The following is a 21,370-nucleotide window of genomic DNA, read 5'->3' on the forward strand; positions in this document are numbered from 1 at the left end:
ATATTTTTCGAAGGTGGTGGCAGCATTTTCAAATTATAATCATTGTTAGAGGTAAATAGTATGGTCAGAATGGCGGCATCATTAAAAAAGTTGGAGCAAGACTCGAACATCGAAAAAGAAGCAAAAAAGCTGATTAAGGGGACCTTGAACCTCAATGTATTGTATCATTCGAAAATAACATGTTTCGATAAACTCATTTCGAAACTATCTTCAAATAGCTAGTTGTGTTATTTAATCTTAGATAAAGCCCGACTATAGCTTGACGGCTAAGCCCAGTATTAGTATGTAGACCAGTGTATCCTAAACTAAGTATGCATTGGTTTGTACTAGTTTCGCGAAATCTTTGTACAGTGCAGTGCAGGACCAAACTAATAGGCTAAGCTGAAAAGATGTAGCCTAAACAATACTAATTTAGGCCCCAGACTGAGTTCAAATTTGACAGCTTTCTGCTCAATCAATTTTCGTGATTCTAGGATTTAAATCCATGCATATTTGGTCTGTATGCAAAGGTTTTTCTGATGCAAAACTATCACATGAAACTGAAGACAGTTTTCTTTTTCATGACTGCTGTTCATCAATTTTTCAGAATATGTTAGTAAGAGCATTTATTTTGATATGTACACAGCCTTATTAATTACAGACAAGATTATGATTAACTGGCATAATTTTTCAGGCATTGGAAAGGCAAAGTTATTTGCACTTCTCTATCTTCTTCTCCTTTCCTTAACATTTCAGGAAGTTTCAGAGAACTTTAAGAGGTCCTTGCACTTTGTACTTTCAAATTTTAAGTTTCATCGTTACCTGGATGTGAACAGCCATGTCACTGAAAAGACTCTTAGAGGGTAATTTTTGTCTCTTTAACTTTAAGTAAAAGATTAGGAAAAGTTAGTCGAACCAGTTTAAGATCATCTATTTGAACTGAGAACACATACATGTGTGTACATGATTTTCAAGTGAGGTTGTAATTTTAATCTGTGAAATGCAGTATATACTAGCTAAAAATATAACCTCAGTGTCCACTGCCTAAATCTGAAGAAAAAATAATATTATACAATGAATTTCAGAAACAGATCTAGCCTACCCAATAGTTATGATTTTAAAATTGCATATCGCATTGGATTTGTAGTCTATATGGTATTTAATTTGAACATTCAATGGAAACAGAGATGTACAGGATTAATTAATATATTGTCTTAATCTACTATAAACAGGAACTCTGACATCAGACATAAAATTCAATTCTTTGCCATGAAACTACAAAAACATTACTACATGAAAGTGTGGGACACAACAATTTTCTGCACCTCGCAAAATGGTTTATAACCAGTCATCTAGGAGCAACCAGATGGTTATGACCACATAGATGTCCTAGCTAGTGATGGAAATCCGATTGTGTATGAATGCTGTATGTAATATACATATGTTTGAATATTATAATTATTGATGAACTCAGAAAAATGCCAGTTTGTCAGCAAACTGTGGAATGACAAACTTATAAGTCAACCAATTTTAATGCAATGCGACTCAAACTTTTAGAGTACAGTATGTGGAGAGGATGGTAATTTTTTGAAGAGGATGGTAATTTTTGGAGATGGTGGAGCAACAGCCATCTGTGATTAACATGATGGAATGACCTTGAATATAATAATTATTGAAAAATAAAAGTTAAAATCCAACTTAAAGGCATGGAAGACTTTAAAGGGTGTGAAGACTCACGCAAAAACAAACGTCTAATGCCGGTAATTTGACCTAGTTTCGAATGAGGTGTAACAGAAGTGTTAAACACCACCATCAATCCCAGAAAATACATACACAGCTTGCTACCATCGGTAATTAGACACTAGTGTACAGTCAGTACATACAGCTGCGGTCAATACCCACAGCACAGTGTACAAACGATACAGCGATGGACATCTCAGGTCCAGCTAAAGATAAAAAGTAATCACCTTTCATTACAGTCTGCATTTTGTAGCGACACAAACAAAACGTCATTTGCAAGCAACAGAAACTTAGCATTTTTAGATGGCCGCTTGCGGTTTGGGGCGAGTCTTCAATGCCTTTAAGGTTCAAGAAATCAAGATACAGTAGAAGCTTTGCACTTCAAAGTAAAAACGTTTTGATGTTTGATTTTCGACTCATGAAGGATGAAGCGGTGAATTTTAGACCCGTAGCAAATGTAAATTACTATTATTTGAAAATACTGAAATGATAACTTATTAATTACGTCTAAGTCATTTCAACAATTTTCTGCATAAATGTCATCTTATTAGGGTTAGATATTCTTATCACGAAGGCCCTTTTTAAGCTGCCGAAACCAATTGCCAGATTTTAAGTCAAGTTGAGGGGATTTGTGAAATTAATTTCCAGACTGAGATAGAACCATTAAAGTAGTTAACCAGTTACGTACTCTGTATTCCCAACAACAGACATTCTGCATAGTAGTTTGGTCTGTTTTGGCTTACAGATATTTATTTCTCTACTGTTAATTGTTGGTTAGCTACTAAACATTTAACAGTTTCTAAATATTACTATGTTTCTCATGAAAATGACCACTGAGGTACAATGGTTTAAAATTTAAAAAGGAACAATATCCTTTTGTGGCTCTCCTTTTTCTATCTTTGTTTTTTTAACTGTAACCCCTCCTTTCCTTCGGTCAAGGTAATTAGGACAATGGGTCAGCAATATGTGTATCAAGTGGGCCTAGGCTTCAAGACAGGATAAAATTGTCTCCATGTCCGAATGGTTCAATGCTGATATTCAAAACAACTGCTGAGTTTGTTCTACACAGGTTTACAATGAGAGACACAAAACACAAAGAAATGTACCATGAACTATTTATATTTTCAATCCTCCAATTATGGGAAATGGGGATGTTATAAGGCTATCAATGGCACAAGACAATAAAAAGTATCTACATTTAAGCTTGCACGGTTTCGTGAAAACTTACAACCGGTTTTTCTCTAGCAAAAAACCGAATCTGGCTCAAAAACCGGTTTTTTTTCCCCTCCTGAATTGCATTGAAAACATCCAAATCTCGATCGCTAAGCTGCGTATTTTTGAAGCTTTATCAACAGCGGGTTCAAGTCTGTTCGTTCGCAGTAAATTGTTAAAAATAAGAATAATAAATTCAAGAAACGTTAACGTTTAAGTTGGAAACATGTGTTCATGAACGTAAACGAAAAACCACCTGAGAGACGCCTTGTCTGATAACTGATAAGAAGAAAGGTTTAAAGGAAAATTACAAAGAAAATAAAATCCATTAGCGTACAAAGGAGAATTGTCACAACAGCAACAGCTGTAATTTTCAGCCATGTATGCAACATTTTTACTCCTTTAATATTCCTTGACTCAAGCCTGACGCCAGGTGTCTCTTGTGAATAATGGACTGTGATTGTTCTAATGTTACTTGTTGCATCTTAGTTGTTAAACTCAACCCCCCCCCCCCCCGCGATTGTTCTAAAGTTACTTGTTGCATCTTAGTTGTTAAACTCAGAGCCCCCCCCCGTGATTGTTCTAATGATACTTGTTACATCTTAGTTGTTAAACTCACAGAGCCCCCCCTCCCCTGCGACTGTACATGTCGTATTGTATTGTGGATTGCGCAATGTATCTTTCAAGTTTTAACGTTCATTTTTTGAACACGAACTGTGATCAATGTGTTTGAAAAGATTTTCTCCATATCCTCTACTATTTAATTGAAGTTAAATAGTAAGAAGAACACAAAGAGGACAAACACTTTGATTGTAACAATTTATTTTGAACTGCATCTCGTCATTTGAGTGTGTACTTCTCACAACTACTAACGTTGGCCACCAAGGTCAGTTCAATACTACAAGGTCGCTTAACTGATGCACGCATATATGGGCTGCATAGCCTAATGTTAGGCCTAGCTATCCACCCTCAAGCACTGGTTATGGCATGTGCGGATCGTAGCTGACAATGTCGTCTATCAGAAAAGCTTTCTCTTGTTGCAATTTACTTTCATATTGCAAAAAGAACAGTAAAAAGGAGAAACCAAAGTCAACAAACCTTTTTTTTTCAGTTTTTGCAATTCACATTTCGGTTTTTTCCGGTTTTTTCGGTTTTTCGGTTTTCTTGAAATAAAAAATAGTACCGAAATTCGGTCGGAAAAAACCGGTTTCGGTACTAAAACCGGTTTACCGTGCAAGCCTATCTACATTACAAATATGTCAACTTGACCACACTCTTAAATATCAACTCTTAAATAAGCATACTTGCAGTTACATAACATACTAGTTACTGTGGTACTGAACACTGTACATCAAGATGCAGGACAGGTGGTATAGACAATATTAACAATAATAAGGTTACAGTGTGCACTGTACTATACACTGAACATTTAGAACTTGATACACATATTGCTGACCCATTGTCCTAATTACCTTGACCGAAGGAAAGGAGGGTTACATAATGTTAGATCTTGAATTAAAAGTAAAGCAACTGCACTGTTATTATTTTTGTTGCAGGTTGTATGAAAAGTTTGAAATTCATTCCCAGCCAAAGAAGGCCGAAAGACTTCAAGAATTGGTTCAACAATTTTTAGAAGCTCCATTGGGAAAGAAGCTTGATCTACCAAGGGTGAGAATTTTTTTCAATTTATCGCTATTATCCACAGGGGGGGGGGGGGGGGTAAGGAGGATATTTGGTTAGGATCCAAGCTGAATTCAAATGTAAACAACTAGTTGTCTGTCGGATGACCTCCAAACCTGATTTTGGTTGACGGAACAGAAATTTGGTCTTGTAGACAACTTGACAATCATTTACAAGTTTTCCTCTGCCACCCATCTCTCTGGAGATAGGCCAACGATTCATTTGAAGAGGAGTGTTACTGGCCCAAATATGCTGTTAAAGTAAGATTTGGCTAAAACATGAAGAAAATTCAATCTCCTATGTTCAGTTACATTAATCTAAAATTGAAGATTTGTTTAGGTAAAACTAGTTATAATTGTTTTTATAACTGTCTTGTTTGATTTATTTTTTTTTTATCTTTTGTCAGGTAAACTAGTCATAAGTTATGTTTTATTTGACCAATTTATTTTGCTTGAATTGATATTGATAAGTGAACCAATTCTTAGTTTGGTGTCCTTTTATCTCTATACATATTATCCCTGGTCTTAGCAGATACACAACATTATTGTCAATAATTTGTCCATTATTTTTCTCTTTTCTTATATTTTTAATTATATCAGTTAAATCTAGCTATGACTTTGTTTTTATTCCCTCACAGACTGACACTCACTATGCAATATTATCTGTCGTGCTGAACTTGTCTGAAACTCCAACAAACTCCAATTTACAAGGCTTGGCTGCAAGACAACAGGAAGGTAAAACTTTTGCTATATTACAAATGCAGTATTCCACCAATGCTTAAGACAAGAAAAACCCATTGATTACTGTGAACCCAGGGATCAATGGTAAAGCAGATTGTTCATCGATGAGAATGATAGAACACTTTGAAAGGAATTCTGCAGTTTTCTTGGAACAAGTCTGACACCTGTGAATATTGGAGTCAGCTCGATAAATTTTTATCTCAATACATTACATGTATAGAGATATTGTAACAGTAAGTGGGACTCTCTCTTCTCTTAAAAATTTTTCAGCGTCTTCATATAAAGTTCTTTTTCTCTGGAATTTTCAGAGCAAGCATATATCATATAGGCCAACAAAAGTTACTATTTTTTATTCGAGAATTTTATCTCATTCTATGACTTTTTCACCGATTTATGTCCAAATCGGGCCAATTTGGACTGAAATACAGTTTAAACACATCATTTTTGCACACGCTCCGAAACCGTTTGTAATATGTATGATTTGCTGAAGTTTCTTTGCTCATCTGTCAATTATTATTCGATGTCCATGGTTTTTATGGGCACGTGACAATTTACTTGTCAACGATTGGTTTATTTTTTGCGGTTTTGTATATTATGTAAAGCAGTATGTAGAATAGACAATAACACCGTTGTCTCATTGGCTCAGTTGTAGCATGTGATGCTATTGTCACTCGCGATTGGACTATTCTGTTTTTGAAGGGGCGGGACAACTAGTGAAAGCATCGCATCATCGCCACATGTAGCGTCATTACGCTCTTAATTCACCATCCTTTAAAGACGTATTTCTCTTCACTCTCATCTCAAGCCTTTTCAAAGTTATCTTTACGAAATTTTTATGAAAGTTAATCGCTTTCGCTTGGTAATTTGTCATCAAAGTATCGCCTTGTTATTACACGTTTGTAAAACCGAAAGGAAAGGACCAGGCTGTTTTTAATAGGTATGTATTCTCTGTTTTATCGAAGTTTCTTCTATTCACAGAAAAGGTTAGGCTAACCCATATTCTTAACATATTCTTAACCGTACCAATATGTCTCAACATTAATACGAGACATTGGATTTAACGAAGTCGATTGTCTGTTTCAACCTTTGTTGAAAATTTTTCTTCAAATCGTAGTGGTTCCGTTATGGCTACCTTGATTGTGGGGATATCCGCTGATTCTTCTTATCTAAGCTCGGGTTTTGCTAGGCCATACTACGTTAGGCTAATGCTAGTTGCTACCTTCTGTTGAACTGTATCAGTGTGTAGATCAAGCCTAGGCTAGGCCTAATTTACAATGACGATATCTATAGGCCTATAACCTGTTATCATGTTATTGTCATGTACGACCTTCCGTGTTTGTATATTGATAACCTTTTTTTTTGTAACTAGCCTAACCTTATATTTCAATCTTAGGATATTCTCAACCGTACCAATATGTCTCAACATTAATACGAGACATTGGATTTAACGAAGTCGATTGTCTGTTTCAACCTTTGTTGAAAATTTTTCTTCAAATCGTAGTGGTTCCGTTATGGCTACCTTGATTGTGGGGATATCCGCTGATTCTTCTTATCTAAGCTCGGGTTTTGCTAGGCCATACTACGTTAGGCTAATGCTAGTTGCTACCTTCTGTTGAACTGTATCAGTGTGTAGATCAAGCCTAGGCTAGGCCTAATTTTACAATGACGATATCTATAGGCCTATAACCTGTTATCATGTTATTGTCATGTACGACCTTCCGTGTTTGTATATTGATAACCTTTTTTTTGTAACTAGCCTAACCTTATATTTCAATCTTAGGCCTAGGCCTAAGTTAGGCCTAATTTTACGATGACGATATCTATATCCTAGGCTTATAACATGTAGTGTTATCAATTTATGACATTGGCGTGTAGCTTACGTCCCTCCGTGTTTGCATATCGGTAATTTTTATTTTTTGTAGCTAGCGAAACAGACCTAGGCCTAGCCTAACTCTAAGATCTCGAGACATCGGGTTTAACATAGTCGACTGTCAATTTCATTCTTTCTTGAAAAGTTTTCGTTAAAATGGAGTAGGTTAGCCTAGGCTTGTTCCGTTACGGTAATCGTGATCGCCAGGGTAATCCTCTTATTTGGGTTAGGCTCGACTTATTTTTCACTAGGCTAACTCTTTTGAACCTGATGTAGATCTAGGCCTTTGCTAGGCCTAGGCCTAGTATTTTAGTGATGATATCTTTATAATACTTGATCATGGCTGTCACAACACTCTTTTTTTTTATCTCAGTATTTTTTTTGGCTAGCGTAATCGGTCCTAGCCTAGGCTAGTCTATACCTGGGCAACTGGAAATTTGTGTGGTAGCCTAGCTAGTTTTAACCAGTCAAGACCAGGTTGGGGGCTAGGGCCTACTTACTGTCTACAGTGACTAAAGTCGATAGACATAGCTTTTTCAATAGGACATCAAGAATATGATCTACGCTAGGTCTAGCTGTATGCCTATTATAATTTGGCAGTTGCATCTTAATATTTTTTTTGTAGCTATCATAACGTAGTCCTAGTCTATCCCATTAATTTGAAATTTGTTTAGTAGCTAGTTTTATTCGGGCTAGTCTAGGCCAAGCCTAAGTCGGCTTAGGGGCTGCTAACTGTCTACAGTAACTTAGGTCGATAGACCAGCTTTCTCAATATAATATGCTAGGAAATGCTCTAGCTATTGCCCTGTCATCGACGTCCTTTCTACGTTGCATGTTATTCTAGATAACCTACTGTGACTAGTAATAGTCACATTGGTCATAGCCTAAGTTATCAGACTAGGTTAAGTTATGCCTAAGATACTGAGGATCTCTACTGATCCTATTAATATACATGCTGACACAAAGACATATAGTTATATCCAAGTTTTGGGTTGTATCAACCTAATCTATGTCTAGGTTAACAGAGGTCTGAGAGGCATAGTCCTTTCAATATAGCATTGTTTTAATAGTTATGTTAGCTTCTAATTTGGACATTAACTGTCTAGTTTAAGCATTTATATTTTTGCCAATTGCAATGATTTTCCGTATTGTTTGTCTAGTCTTAATTTAAGACAAAAAAAAAGATCTGTTTTGTACCTAGTTTAACATGGGACTAGGTTTACAGTCACATAGGTCTAGAAGGCCTACCTTTCTTGAGTCTGACAGTTGACATGGATGTTATACATTCTAGACATATAAAGATCTGTTTTATAACTTTTCTTGCATGGGACTAGGTGGACAGTAACATAGGTCTAAGAGGCTTAGCCTTCTCGAGACTGACCTTTATATATATGATGTACTATTCGTTATGTTTGCTTCTAATTTTACCATCGACAGACTTTGGTATTTATGTTTTTACCAATTGTTATGATTTTACCTTTTGCAGTAAGGTAACCTTAGTCCTTAACAATAAAACTGTTTTGTACCTAGCCCAATATAAGTCTACAAGGCCTAGCCTTTCCAAGTCTGGCAGCTAGAATTTTTTTAATTCGTGATTTTCAGTTCTAATATGGCCATTTAAACCATCAGTATTTGTTTGATTTTTAAATTATGCTATCAGTCACGACGTTTTAGGATTTGAGTCTATTAAACAGTCGAATCTTTTGTATTTAAGGCACAATTCTTTCTAAGGGAAAAAAATATCAGCAATTACAATGATTTTCCTTCTTGTAATAGCCTAGAGTGATATTCCTGTTTTCGTTTATTTACTATTGTCATCAATAAAGTCGTTTAGCCTTGGGTCCAAAGGATTCATTCCGATGTTGTTAAGGCACTGATTATGTTAAATGGAAGTGAAATCTGCAAATTAAATTTTGTAGTACAATTCATTAAGAATGTACTAATGTAATTGATAGGTGCATTAGTTGTTTGTTTTCTAGGATTTCGTGTGAGAATAATAAACCAAACAGGGTACAGCTATGTTGTTGTGATTATGGGTTCGTAAATATTCCTATAATATCTATTATGTTGCATTGAAATTGTCTAAATATCTTTTATTTAGTTAAATATTTATCCTTTGCTGTGTTGGTTAAATGTGTTATCATGTATCTAGACGCCCCTGTTGTTCACCCCTTGGATGGTTTTGAATATATGTTACGAAAATTCAGAAAACTAATTACTTTTAAATGTATACAAGAAGTTGTCATTCCTGATTGAGTGACATATATTCATTTTGGTTCAATACTTAAAAATATCTTCTTGGCGCTACAACATCTTACTGTTCAATGGCCTTATGTTATCCATAATTTCTTTTCTTTCAGATCTCCTGGTTTTCTGGTAATTGTCAAGATCCACTTTTCAAGGTAAAGTATAAGTTTGTCAAAAAGTTTGAAAATGTTGAGTTTGGTAAAATCAGCTTACTTTACAGTTCTTAAGTTTGAAACTATAGTTTGATTGGTTGGAGTTCAACAGAGGCTTGCAAAACACAGTTTGACCATTTATATAACCTCAGCTGTTTTCGCACTTTCATATAAAAACCAACCTGATCAATCAGACTTTGAAGACTTAACAATGAACTCAAAAGTTATGTTTTATTCTATAAACTAGCCTTGGTCGGCTATGCTATAAAATGCCAAGGAAATCAAAACGATCTGCTGCCGCTAAGGCCTCTTATGCCAGACATCTCAATAATACAGTGATAGGTTCCCTTCATCAAGGCGATGCAAGATTTTCTAGTGATACAGCTGGAAAGCAATGTTCGTGTAATGCTCTGGTTTCTCTTAGCTTTATCAACATCTATGATGTCATGACAACTTCTTGTATTGATAAAGTGCTAGATGAGGGTGACAAGTTGTATGGAATTTTACGTAAACAGCTACTTGCTTCTAATTCACTCCATGTGTCTGAATATTTAACTACAAATGATCTCCCAGTGCAAGTTTATATCGATAACATCTTACACAAATATAGATATTTTGAAACCATATATGGGAAGCTTTTCGATGATGGATGTGTTTCTTCAATTCTAGAGCCATTAGATATTGTCGTGCAACATGCTTTTTGTATTTCAAAATACAGTATTATGGTTTTTGGAGGCTACATGATAGCGTTGTTTAAAAATAATGCTAACAAATATGGAATTTTTGATTCCCATAGCAGGAGTGATGTAGGACTTTTGACAGAAAATGGTAAAGCTATATTGTTATATTTTTCTTCCATACCAGATCTTGTTAATCACTTGCACTTATTGGCCAAATCTCTATTTCAAGATAAATCTATTATTTTGGAGATAAGACCAATAGCAATCCAATCCATCATGTCCATCCCTTCTGCATCAGTCAATATGAATGGTTTTGAAACCTTAACCTCATATTTTCAATTTCAAAATTGCCAGCAAGAGAAAATTGAAAAGGCAGGTACAGCATCCTATCATAAACAGCACCTCACTTCCAGTTCACCTAGTTCAAAACATCAGCAGCTTTATAAAACAAGAAACAGAAGGAAATTACCCAAAGAGAAAAAGAAAACAAATCATTCCATGTCTAAAAAGGAGCCAAAGAAATCTCAGGGTCACAAAGTTTCAACAAAATCTAAAGTGACAAAAAATCAAGAAAAAACAAGTAAGAAAAGAATCAAGTCTTTTAAAACTGTAGAAGATCTTCACAAAATGTTCTATGAGAAAATTAAGAATGGTCCTATGTATGTTTGCACCTGCTGTCAGCAGACTTGGTTTAAACATTACGTTTGTCAACTATCAAATGATTCAGGGTTACCACATAACATATTGGCACAGTGTCGTAGTGGTTATTTATCAGTTGGTGGTAAAGAGTGGCTTTGTATTACATGCTTAAAGTACATAAGAATGGGTAAAGTACCTAAAATGTCTATAGCAAATCATGGAGGATTTCAGAGTAAACCAGAAGAACTCAACCTCTGTAATCTTGAAGAAAGGTTATTGTCTCCTAGAATACCATTCATGCAATTGAGAGAATTACCCAGAGGGGGACAATTGTCTCTAAAAGGAAACGTCGTAAATGTTCCAGTTGATATTATGCCAACAATTACTGCTCTGCCCAGACGTCTCTGTTTATCTGAAACAATACCAATCAAGTTGAAGAAGCGTTTAACGTACTCATCTAGTGCCTACATTGAAAATGTAAGGCCGTTAAAAGTAATGACAGCTTTGCATTGGTTGATTAACAATGGATCTCTCTTCCAAGAATTGAAAGTTCAAATAACACCAGAATGGCTAAAGGTCATATCACATGAAATGCAAGTTATGTCTGAAGAACAAGATGAAGAACAACAAGGTGAATGCATAAACGTTGACACATTTGATGAAGTTAGTGATAATGTAGAAGGGAATATGGATACACTACTAACAGCTTCAGAATATGATAGCAGTCAGGTTATGACTATTGCTCCGGGAGAAAATAGCACACCGATTTCTTTTTTCCATGACCCGGATGCAGAGTGTCTTGCTTTTCCGACAATATTTTGTGGCCAAAGAAGGATAGAGCCACAGATACCACTTCATTTCTCTGAAATATGTAAATGGGAACTACGAAGTGTGGATAGACGTGTAGCTACTTGCATACCAAATCTATTCTTCAAGTTAAAGAAGATACAAATGAAACAGATTTCTGACAAAGTTACGATCGCTATAAGGAGATGTAAAACAAATGGTAAAAAGTTTACAGCTAGTGATATTTTGGACCAGGATACGATGAATAATCTTGTAAAATTAGATGAGGGTTACAGGATTTTTAGGAGTATTAGGAATTCACCACCATATCTTGAAAAAAGGAAGAAGGACCTCCTAGCAATGGTCAGACAGCTTGGATTTCCCACATATTTTGTATCCCTCTCAGCAGCAGATACTCGTTGGTTGGATTTGCTAAAAGTTCTTGGTCAATTGGTCGACAATCGCACATATACAGATGCAGAATTAGAAAATATGAACTGGCAAACACGTAGTAGATTAGTTAAATCAGATCCTGTCAGCTGTGTTAGATTCTTTGATCATCGACTACAAGTATTCATTTCAGACGTCCTTAAATCCAATCTGCATCCAATTGGGAAAATTGTTGATTCGTTTGTGAGAATAGAGTTTCAGCACAGAGGTTCACCACATGCTCACATTCTTTTTTGGATTGAAAATGCTCCATCTGTTAACAGTAGTACCTCAGAAGAGATAATATCATTTGTTGACAAATATATTTCATGTTCTAATGTGGTAGATCCTGACCTAGCAGATTTGCTTAAACTTCAGATACATAAACATTCACGATCTTGTCGAAAAGGTGGCAAACCAATATGCAGGTTTGGATTTCCTAAACCTCCAATGCAGAAAACGATGCTATTGTATCCAATCAAATCTGAAATTACAGAAGCTGAGTATGGAAAACTTACACAAAACTTTTTATATGTCTCTAAATTATTAGCAAATGCTAAAGATGGGGAACTAAATATGACCTACGATGATTTCCTGAAAGATGTTGATCTATCTGAAGAGGAGTACATACAGGCAATCCGTAGTAGCATAAAAACTCCAACTATTTTTTTAGAGCGTACCCCTGCAGCCATTAGGGTTAATTGTTACATGAAAAATTTGTTAGGCACATATGGAGCAAATCATGACATTCAGTTTGTTACTGACCCATATGCATGTGCTGTTTATATTGTGGCATATATGAGCAAATCACAAAGAGGAATGAGTCTATTGTTGGATCAAGCATGGAAAGAAGCAAGGGAAGGCAATTCAGATGTAAGAAAACAAGTTCGTATAATTGGTAACAAGTTTGTTAATGCTGTGGAGGTTAGTGCACAAGAAGCTGCATATCTTTTGTTGCAATTGCCAATTACACGATCATCACGTTCTATTGTTTTTATCAACACATCTCCCTGTGAAGAGAGAACATTTCTTTTAAAGAGTAAGGAGAAACTTGAAGAAATGAATCCTGATGCTACAGATATCGAATGTGGTAACGTCCTGAAACGATATGCCACCAGGCCGAAAATTCTTGAACAATGGTCTCTGGTTGATTACGTTTCAAAATTAAATGTTCATTTCCCAAAAGAGTTAGAAGACAAATATTCAGATGATTATGCAGATGATCCTACATTTCAAAATGATGATGCTACAGATATAAATCTTCCCACGAATAGTAGTGTTAACATCACTTTACCTTCAGGTATAAGGATCTCGTCTTGTAAAGTTCAAAAAGTCATTCGATTTGTCAACTACAATAAGGAAACAGACCCTGAGAATTTTTCTAGAGAAAAGTTATTGCTTTACAAACCATGGCGCAAAGAGATAGAGTTGCTTGGTCGATATAAATCATACAAAGAAAGTTTTTTGTCATGTGCTAGTCAAATAAGACCTTTGATGCAGGAGTATGAGCCAAATAAAACGTTGACTTTTGCAGATTTAATTGAAGTAGGTAGAGACTACTTTGAGGATGAGTTCCCGACAGTTGCTCCTGCAGCACAACAAATGGAATCAAATGAGTCAGAGGAAAGTAAGAAAGAAAGTATTGAATATGCCTTCTATTGCCCGACAAAACAATCACATCAATCTGTAGATATAGCAAATGAGATTGGGTTACCATCTGCAAATCAAGTTATTGAGAATGTACAGAGGCGTATTTCAGATGAGTTGTTTTTTAAATTGTTGTGTTCTTTAAATACAAAGCAAAGAGAATTTTTTATGCATGTTATGCAATGGATAACGACCAGAAGAGATCCTATGCATGTGTTTCTCACTGGAGGAGCTGGAGTAGGAAAGTCAGTTGTTATTAAAACTTTATTTCAAGCTTAACATCGACAATTATGTTCGAATGAAGGTGACAGCCCCGAAGAATGTAGAATTTTACTCTGTGCACCTACTGGAAAGGCTGCTTATAATATTCAAGGGCAAACTATTCATTCAGCATTTAGTATTGATCCAAACCGTGGCTTCAACTACAAAAAATTAAATGGAGACAAATTAAACACTTTGCAAGTGAAGTATGCTAACCTCAAAGTTGTAATCATAGATGAAATCTCGATGGTAGGAAATAAACAGTTCATGGTTGTTCATCAAAGGCTTCAAGAAATTATGGGCAATAAAGAGCCATTTGGAGGAGTTCATGTAATTGCTGTGGGAGATCTTTTCCAGCTAAAACCTGTAATGGATCAATGGATATTCTTAGATCTGGGCAGCGGTTACGGACCTCTGACGCCAAACTTATGGAAACAGTTTTTTACAGTTCATGAATTAACTCAAATTATGAGACAAAAAGATGATAAACAATTTGCTGAATTGTTGAATAGGTTAAGAAAAGGTATTCATACAAAAGCAGATATCGACATACTACAAAAAAGAAAAGTGAATCAGCAAGAAGTTATAAATCCTTCTGTCCCCAGATTGTTTCCCTCTAATAAGTTAGTAAACGCCTATAACGAACTGACATTTCAATCTTCAGGTAGAGAAAAACTTTTGGTTTCTGCTAATGATTCAATTTGCTCTGACATGACGGATACCATAAAAGAGGGAATAAAAGCTGCCATACCCACAGATCCGTCAAAAACCTGTGGTCTTTTTGGTGCTCTTCCAATCGCTGTCGAAAATAAATACGAAACTGTCGTGAACGTCGATGTTGATGATGGAATAACAAATGGTAGTAGCTGTGTTGTAAAAAAATTACAATACCTTGATTCTAATAACCCAAGGCCAAGTATCATATGGGTCCAATTTGATAATCTAGAAGCAGGTAGAGAAGCAAGATGTCGTTATAGACAATACTATTCCCCTGATATCGATGTCAAATGGACCCCTATTTTTGCAATCAAGAGAACATTCCTTGTAACTAAGAGAAAGGTCATGGCAGTAAGACAACAGTTTCCCCTTAGACCAGCTTCTGCAAAGACTATTCATAAGGCACAAGGAGATACACTTGCAGAAGTTGCTGTTCATATGGGTTCAAGGGTTATGCCACATGCACATTATGTAGCACTTAGTAGAGCCACAACTATGAACGGACTCCATATATTGGAACTAAGTGAGTCGAAAATTAAAGTAGAAGAAGCAGTTAATGTCGAAATGAGACGAATGACAACAGAAGCGCCCATGATACTATGCTTTTCACCTTTGTATTCTATGCAATCATCTGTTCTGAGGTTGTGTTTTCAAAATTGCAGGTCTTATTACAAGCATTACAATCATCTTAAAAGTGACCAGATCATAACATCATCTGATTTGATATGTATTGCTGAAAGTAGATTAAAAGCAACTGATAACAACTTTGAGATACCAGGCTACATTTTTGAACGAAATGATCAACGACAAGAAAATGTTATCAGACCCCCTCATGGCATAGCGATGTTTGTATCAAATAAGCTAAAGTATTTCAATGTCATCAAATACACATCTAAACTTTTTGAATGTATGACACTAACAATTGTGGACCCCTTCTTACAAGTATCAACAGTTTATAAAGCACCATCATGTTCATTTGGACAATTAAAGGAGTTCATTCTTCAACATTTGTTCAAACAAATAGATGTAAAGAAGCGCTTTATTATTGTAGGCGATTTCAATTGCAACATTCAACATGACTCGAGAATTGTACAATTCATGACATCAACCTTCAAGTGTACTCAATGTGTTAATGAACCTACGACATCATCCAACACTACAATAGATTTAGTCTTTTCAAACATACAGATTGCCTTATGTCAAGCAATTTATTGCGCATGGTCTGATCACAAATCTGTCCAAGTCTCTGTTTAATTTACAATTAATTGTCATAACAGATTTGTCACTAACTTAAATTAATAAGTATGATATAGCCATTCCATTTATATTGTATATATGTAACCTTTCTCTTTTCAATCATTATTTTCTGATGTACAGATGAGTACCATGATGATAAACATTTTAACCGAGCCTGAGGCAAGAGGGCTCAACCACTTCTGTTATGGAGTGACGCAGGAGAGTGACATCGTCGAAGTGTTCCTTGTGACTGTGGGCAAAAGCCTATCGAAAACTTTGGGGAACAAGATCAACAAAGGGAAATTTTACATCATAAACAATTTTTCCCTCAATAAGCGGGAAGATTGTACCTACCTAAGACTGCCTGCAGACAAGGCCAAGGTGATTGTTTTCTACATATGATTACAGCAACTTATAATTACAAATAGTCTTCAATCACTAATCAAATCATTTCAGATTAATTAAACCCTCAAAGACATTTATTATGTTGATATAATTAATAATAAGTCATCTTAAGAATAAGAATCTTTTAACGATTTTATAGCATTTACACAGTTCCTTGTCTATTTCAGGTTTTCCAAACATCGAAAACATTCGATTTACCTAAGGAAAAATTAAAAGAATTTTTCATGGCCACAAAATGTACCATACCAGATGCCTTGGCTTCCCCGAAAAAGAGGAGGCTAACGATTGAGGGAACAGTGGACAAGGTAACCTATCCTCATTGAAAAGGAAAATTTCAATGAAGTTTTTAATTACAGAGACTGAAAACCCAAGTGTTGACATAAGCTTCAAATATCAGTAGTTCCTAGTGGAGAATGGATCATGTCAAATAGCATTTTTGGTCTCACAATACTGCGTCCTTGTCATTATGTCAAGCCCCTGCAATCGATCATCAATGGACGACAAGAAGAATTTGCGTCATCGATTACACAACCATTCGCTTTAGAAAGGCCATATATTTTGAGCCCTCAAGCTGTTCATAATTATTATCAGGATTGACAAAGAACAGCATCGTTACAAAGAATAGGAAATTTGAATACTGTGACAATATTTAGTAACTTTAATGTTTTGTAAGTAATTACTTCTTCATAACATTAAATTGTTTTTTGATATCTTATAAAAAGGTCTACGAGCTTAAAGAAGGGGCAACATGGAAGAGGAGGGACGTTATTTTGTCAGATGTGTCGACAAAAAAGAAGATATGCTGCAAGCTGTGGGGCCAGCACGCAGAATCTGTTGCGGGTGTCAGCGAAGGCTCCACTGTTCAGATATCAAATGTAGAGGTCGACATTTTTAATGAAAGGCATCAACTAAAAACAACCTCGCTCTCTGCAGTTAAGGTATGCATTATGCTCATATACAATTGTACCCATGCCTTCCATAGGTTTAACATGTCAAATTCAATTTCCTGAATGGTTTGATCAAAGATTACCTCTTTGTTTCATACTTCTACTTCTTATAAATGATTTTCTTTTGTGTAATGAAAAATCGATTCCGACCGGATTATATTGGTTGAATTTTATGAACTATCCAACAAAATCTTGTTCTGATCGTCCCAAAATTGGATACATGCATCCATAGTAGCCTTTGTTATAAGCATCATTAAAAGATTAGTGACCTTAGATCTCATAATTCTCATTTCATAATTTTAACGAGATTGCATCAATAAAGAGAACTGCAAACTCAAAACATGCCTGCACCTACCCTTCCCAATAATAATATAGACACTTTTATTACCTTCTCCAAACACCAGCCCTCTATATTGTTTCACATCATTTTCGCCATTTTCTTACAGATACTAACCAACCAACAGAGAAGATCTGGAGACTTTGAAATTGTAGGGGTAGACTTAGAAGAGTAAGTTATGCTAACAATTTTTTAACTTCATTAACAGTTAAAATTCTTTACGATGTCGCTCCATATCATACTTAAGAGGGTATTTGTGACGACATGCTTGTAACAAATACCTCAAGATGTGAAGCTTTGACAGTCAACAGGTATGAATAATTTATGCCATATGTGGAGGGTGGGTGTCCCATAATGAGTAAATAAATCATACAGATTATATTGCTAATGTGATGGATATTAATAAGGTCTTAAGATAAGCCAAACCCAACATTGCAATTACATGTCGTCCACATGGTGATTTATTAACACTTTTATGAGATTATTGATACCACTAATTTTGTTTTTGAAATTGACATGAATATATATGAGGAGTCTGGCTGGCCACATTTTGAAACAGGTTTATATACATGATAACTTAACAAGACAATCATTGATTAATGCAATTCTTGACAGGTGGGTGGTCCCTTTTCATTGTACTTGTACTATAACGAAGTATATTGTGCAAACCTTGTAACACTGTCGTTCAACAAGAAGACATGTATTCATATCATATTTAGTATGAAGGTGGACCAAAATAGGTACAATATACGTGTTTTTTACAGTGGAAGACAGTCATTTAGGGTCTCCCCCAGTAAAGTATAAATATTGTAAACGCAACCAAAAATACCAAGAGAGATCACTTATATATGATGTTGTTACACTACATAGACAAAACCAAAAGTTTTGTACCTGCGTTTTAGAAGTGGACCAAAATTCCCAATAAAACTTCAAGGGAAAATGGAGAAAAAAAAAACATAACAGTAATATGATAACATAACACATTTTTACCTTATCTTCTTTCTTTCTCTTTTTGTCAGAAATACAAGTTATGTTATAACTGAGTGTGGGAACACTTTTAAGATGCTCAAGTCCATTCTGGAGAAGTATGACATGTCTCCAGATGACCTATTAAATGTGATGCCGGTTAAGTGCCACTTAACGCTGGAGGGAGAAGAGATCGTGGAACTTGAACTTAAATAATCATGTCCTTTTATCTTAAGTTCAACATTTATTTTTGTTAGTTTCAGGTTTAAATCGACACTTTATAAGTTTTTTTTCATATAAGATATCTTCAAACAAACATTAGATCTACGCGATTCACATTTATATTTGTTATTTTCAGATTTTAATAAACTAAGTTTTTTTTTTATATATCACATTTCTATATAACATTTTATCTGCACGTTTCATATACTTTTTTTTCAGATTTTAATCAACTCTATATATTTTTCTTTACATGAAATATATTGATATATGACATTTAATATATTTTAAGAGTTTAATTAACATTTAAAGATATCTTTGACTTTGCACTTTGTATAATTTTAGAAAACTTCCTTTTTTTTCATCATTTGATGTTCTCAACGCCACATTTTATTTATTTATTTTTAAGTTTAGTTCACATTTTAATATATCTTTAACATTGTAGATATCATTGCTTTCTAGCCATTCACCCGACAACAATTCGCAAATTCCTTTTCGTCCTATTAAACAAGGGCGTTATCAAGTTTTCATATTTTTTATCATGTTTATTATGACCAGCAATTCCTGCCTTTTTTAAGTAATATAAAACCTTTTTTCTTATCTTTAATTCATTTGTTTTCTAACCTTTGTACTTCATAATATAATTCAGTACTTTTAAATTCATTCATTTTATATCACCTTGATATCCCTTTTCGTCTTATTAACCAGGGGCATTATCAAGTTTATATTTTTTATCATGTTTATTATGACCAGCAATTCCTGCCTTTTTTAAGAAATATAACACCTATTTTCTTAAATCTAATTCACATGTTTTCTAACCTTTTGTAGTTCATAATTTAATTCAGTACTTTTAAATTCATTTCATTCTTTGACTTGAGTAAATAAACTTTGATAAACCTTGAGACACTTTCCTGTTATATTTGCGTCAATTAGTAAAATTTCATGGTAGGATGTTGATAGTGTCACGATAGCACTATGTAAGTTTTCCCTTCAGGGTGTTCATGAATTCAAGATGAGCTCACCTAGGTGTCTTTTGTGGCCCAGGCCGCCACACTATATTTTCAAATTGCTTCCGTTTTCAGTGTATGGAATGTCAATGAAACTTGGTCACATCGTTCCGCAGATGAGGGTTGTTCAGAAAATTGAGGTCAAATGTCATTTAGGGGGTTACCGTGACAACCTTTGTAATATTTTTAAATATCTTTCCCCTCAAATTTTTTTGGAATCATATTCGAAGTTGAACTGTAGATTGTGTATGAATAATGTGATACATAATAATTGTCAAAAGTTAATTACAATTAATTCCTATTGCTTAAAATAATCTGAGTCCTCACCTTTTTCCAAAATCCTTAAATTTGTCTCCAACACTCAGTAGTGTTGTTTAAATTTGTGGTTAAGCTGTGCAGAGGAGTTAGTAGAATTAAAGCAAATTAGGGGTTGATATTAACTGTTGAACTGTAAGCATGAGAGCCCTATAGACAATCGGCAATTGCCAATTCTTAGTCTTTGACCCTGAAGAATGTAGACAATCAGCCAGAATTTTGGGAAAAATGTGCAGTTATATCTGCTCAGGTAAAGAGGGGGAGAGTTAAATAAAGCAGGTCTATGGTATTAATGGAGAGAATGGGTAAAAAGGATTTAAAAGAGGAAAAAAAAAGGAATTACAGCCAGTGGTGTGGCCAGGATTATGTTACCGAAGAGGGAGAGGGAGTATCCCTCATAGGTCCAAAAGTTTTGTGGGTCCTACATTTTTGGCTTGAAAAGGTATGAACTTCTATACAATTGGTGCTTTAGATTGTTCTAAATTGCACATCCATATCCACCACTATGAAGATATGTTAACAAGAAGATCCTTTGTATATTTCACATATCAGAAATACTATTCTATGAACATAAAAAAAAGCTAATTAATGTCTAGACCTGATACATCATCACTATATGACCAAAATGTCCAATAGAGACTGATTAAGATGAATATGCCATAAAAAAGAAGGATCTAAATTCTATGACATTACTAAACTCTTCTTGGCAACAGGCAATAACGTTAATGGTTAGACTCGCAGGTTGAATGTAACCTGCAGAGACTTTGTGGCAAACGCAAGTTCCCTATGTGATGAACCATGATTGATAATTGTATAAACAACGCAGAGATATGAAATTAATAATCAATATAACAAATTCCAGTATTGAGATACTGCATCATTGATGCTCTTGTTAATCTTAAACAAAGCATGGTAGATTTTTGTATTATGTTCAGTGAAAAGATGGACTTGCTTCAAGTCTATGACTTGTAGCAAACTGTTAATTGTCTGGGCAAGTTTTTAAAGGAAGTCCTGTTGTCAGGGACAACCAGATCACTGTTCAGACAACCGATGTGGAGGTTGTCCAGCGAACGACCAGTTGTATAGACGTCAAATTCATGTAACATTGTAGATAGTATCCCCACATAGTTGAAATTATAAATTGTTAACACCCTCAAAA

At 35.0% G+C, this 21,370-nt stretch overlaps 4 protein-coding genes across 7 annotated transcripts in view; all 4 read left to right on the top strand.

Moving 5' to 3' along the window:
• The first annotated feature begins 56 nt into the window (after positions 1–56).
• The window catches only part of LOC139954850 (gamma-tubulin complex component 5-like), a 59,251-nt gene continuing 37,937 nt past the window's right edge, over positions 57–21,370 (top strand). For both annotated transcript variants that reach the window (XM_071954813.1, XM_071954812.1), the window contains exons 1-4: positions 57–156; positions 736–842; positions 4,488–4,599; positions 5,249–5,345. In XM_071954813.1, the coding sequence (XP_071810914.1) occupies positions 61–156; positions 736–842; positions 4,488–4,599; positions 5,249–5,345 (412 nt within the window). In that variant the 5' untranslated portion in view covers positions 57–60. The remainder of the gene's footprint in view (positions 157–735; positions 843–4,487; positions 4,600–5,248; positions 5,346–21,370) is intronic.
• On the top strand, positions 5,423–21,101 carry LOC139954854 (uncharacterized). 3 transcript variants are annotated; one of them, XM_071954817.1, is made up of 7 exons: positions 5,513–6,288; positions 9,582–9,623; positions 16,157–16,396; positions 16,588–16,725; positions 17,143–17,358; positions 17,814–17,875; positions 18,724–21,101. In XM_071954817.1, the coding sequence occupies exons 3-7, from the start codon at positions 16,157–16,159 to the stop codon at positions 18,884–18,886; spliced, it is 819 nt and encodes a 272-aa protein (XP_071810918.1). In that variant the 5' UTR covers positions 5,513–6,288; positions 9,582–9,623; the 3' UTR covers positions 18,887–21,101. The 3 variants fall into 3 exon arrangements, with proteins under 3 accessions (XP_071810920.1, XP_071810918.1, XP_071810919.1); XM_071954819.1 differs by lacking the exon at positions 16,588–16,725 and having other exon boundaries at positions 5,423–6,288; XM_071954818.1 differs by having other exon boundaries at positions 5,513–9,623.
• Positions 9,632–14,083, top strand: LOC139954849 (uncharacterized). The gene has a single exon (XM_071954811.1). The coding sequence runs from the start codon at positions 9,890–9,892 to the stop codon at positions 14,078–14,080; it is 4,191 nt and encodes a 1,396-aa protein (XP_071810912.1). The 5' UTR covers positions 9,632–9,889; the 3' UTR covers positions 14,081–14,083.
• Positions 14,298–16,142, top strand: LOC139954852 (uncharacterized). The gene has a single exon (XM_071954816.1). It carries the CDS (start codon positions 14,309–14,311, stop codon positions 16,031–16,033), a length of 1,725 nt encoding a protein of 574 aa, XP_071810917.1. The 5' UTR covers positions 14,298–14,308; the 3' UTR covers positions 16,034–16,142.

The sequence above is a fragment of the Apostichopus japonicus genome, chromosome 17 (assembly GCF_037975245.1).
Source record: "Apostichopus japonicus isolate 1M-3 chromosome 17, ASM3797524v1, whole genome shotgun sequence".
Classification (NCBI taxonomy): Eukaryota; Metazoa; Echinodermata; class Holothuroidea; order Aspidochirotida; family Stichopodidae; genus Apostichopus; species Apostichopus japonicus.

Excerpts from the sequence above, each read along its gene's own strand:
- LOC139954849 (XM_071954811.1), top strand. The coding sequence starts at position 9,890 with ATGCCAAGGAAATCAAAACGATCTGCTGCCGCTAAGGCCTCTTATGCC.
- LOC139954852 (XM_071954816.1), top strand. The coding sequence starts at position 14,309 with ATGGTAGGAAATAAACAGTTCATGGTTGTTCATCAAAGGCTTCAAGAA.
- LOC139954854 (XM_071954818.1), top strand. The coding sequence starts at position 16,157 with ATGAGTACCATGATGATAAACATTTTAACCGAGCCTGAGGCAAGAGGG. Across the intron at positions 16,726-17,142 it reads TTGAGGGAACAGTGGACAAG|GTCTACGAGCTTAAAGAAGG; the intron begins GTAACCTATCCT and ends TCTTATAAAAAG. Across the intron at positions 17,876-18,723 it reads GTAGGGGTAGACTTAGAAGA|AAATACAAGTTATGTTATAA; the intron begins GTAAGTTATGCT and ends TCTTTTTGTCAG.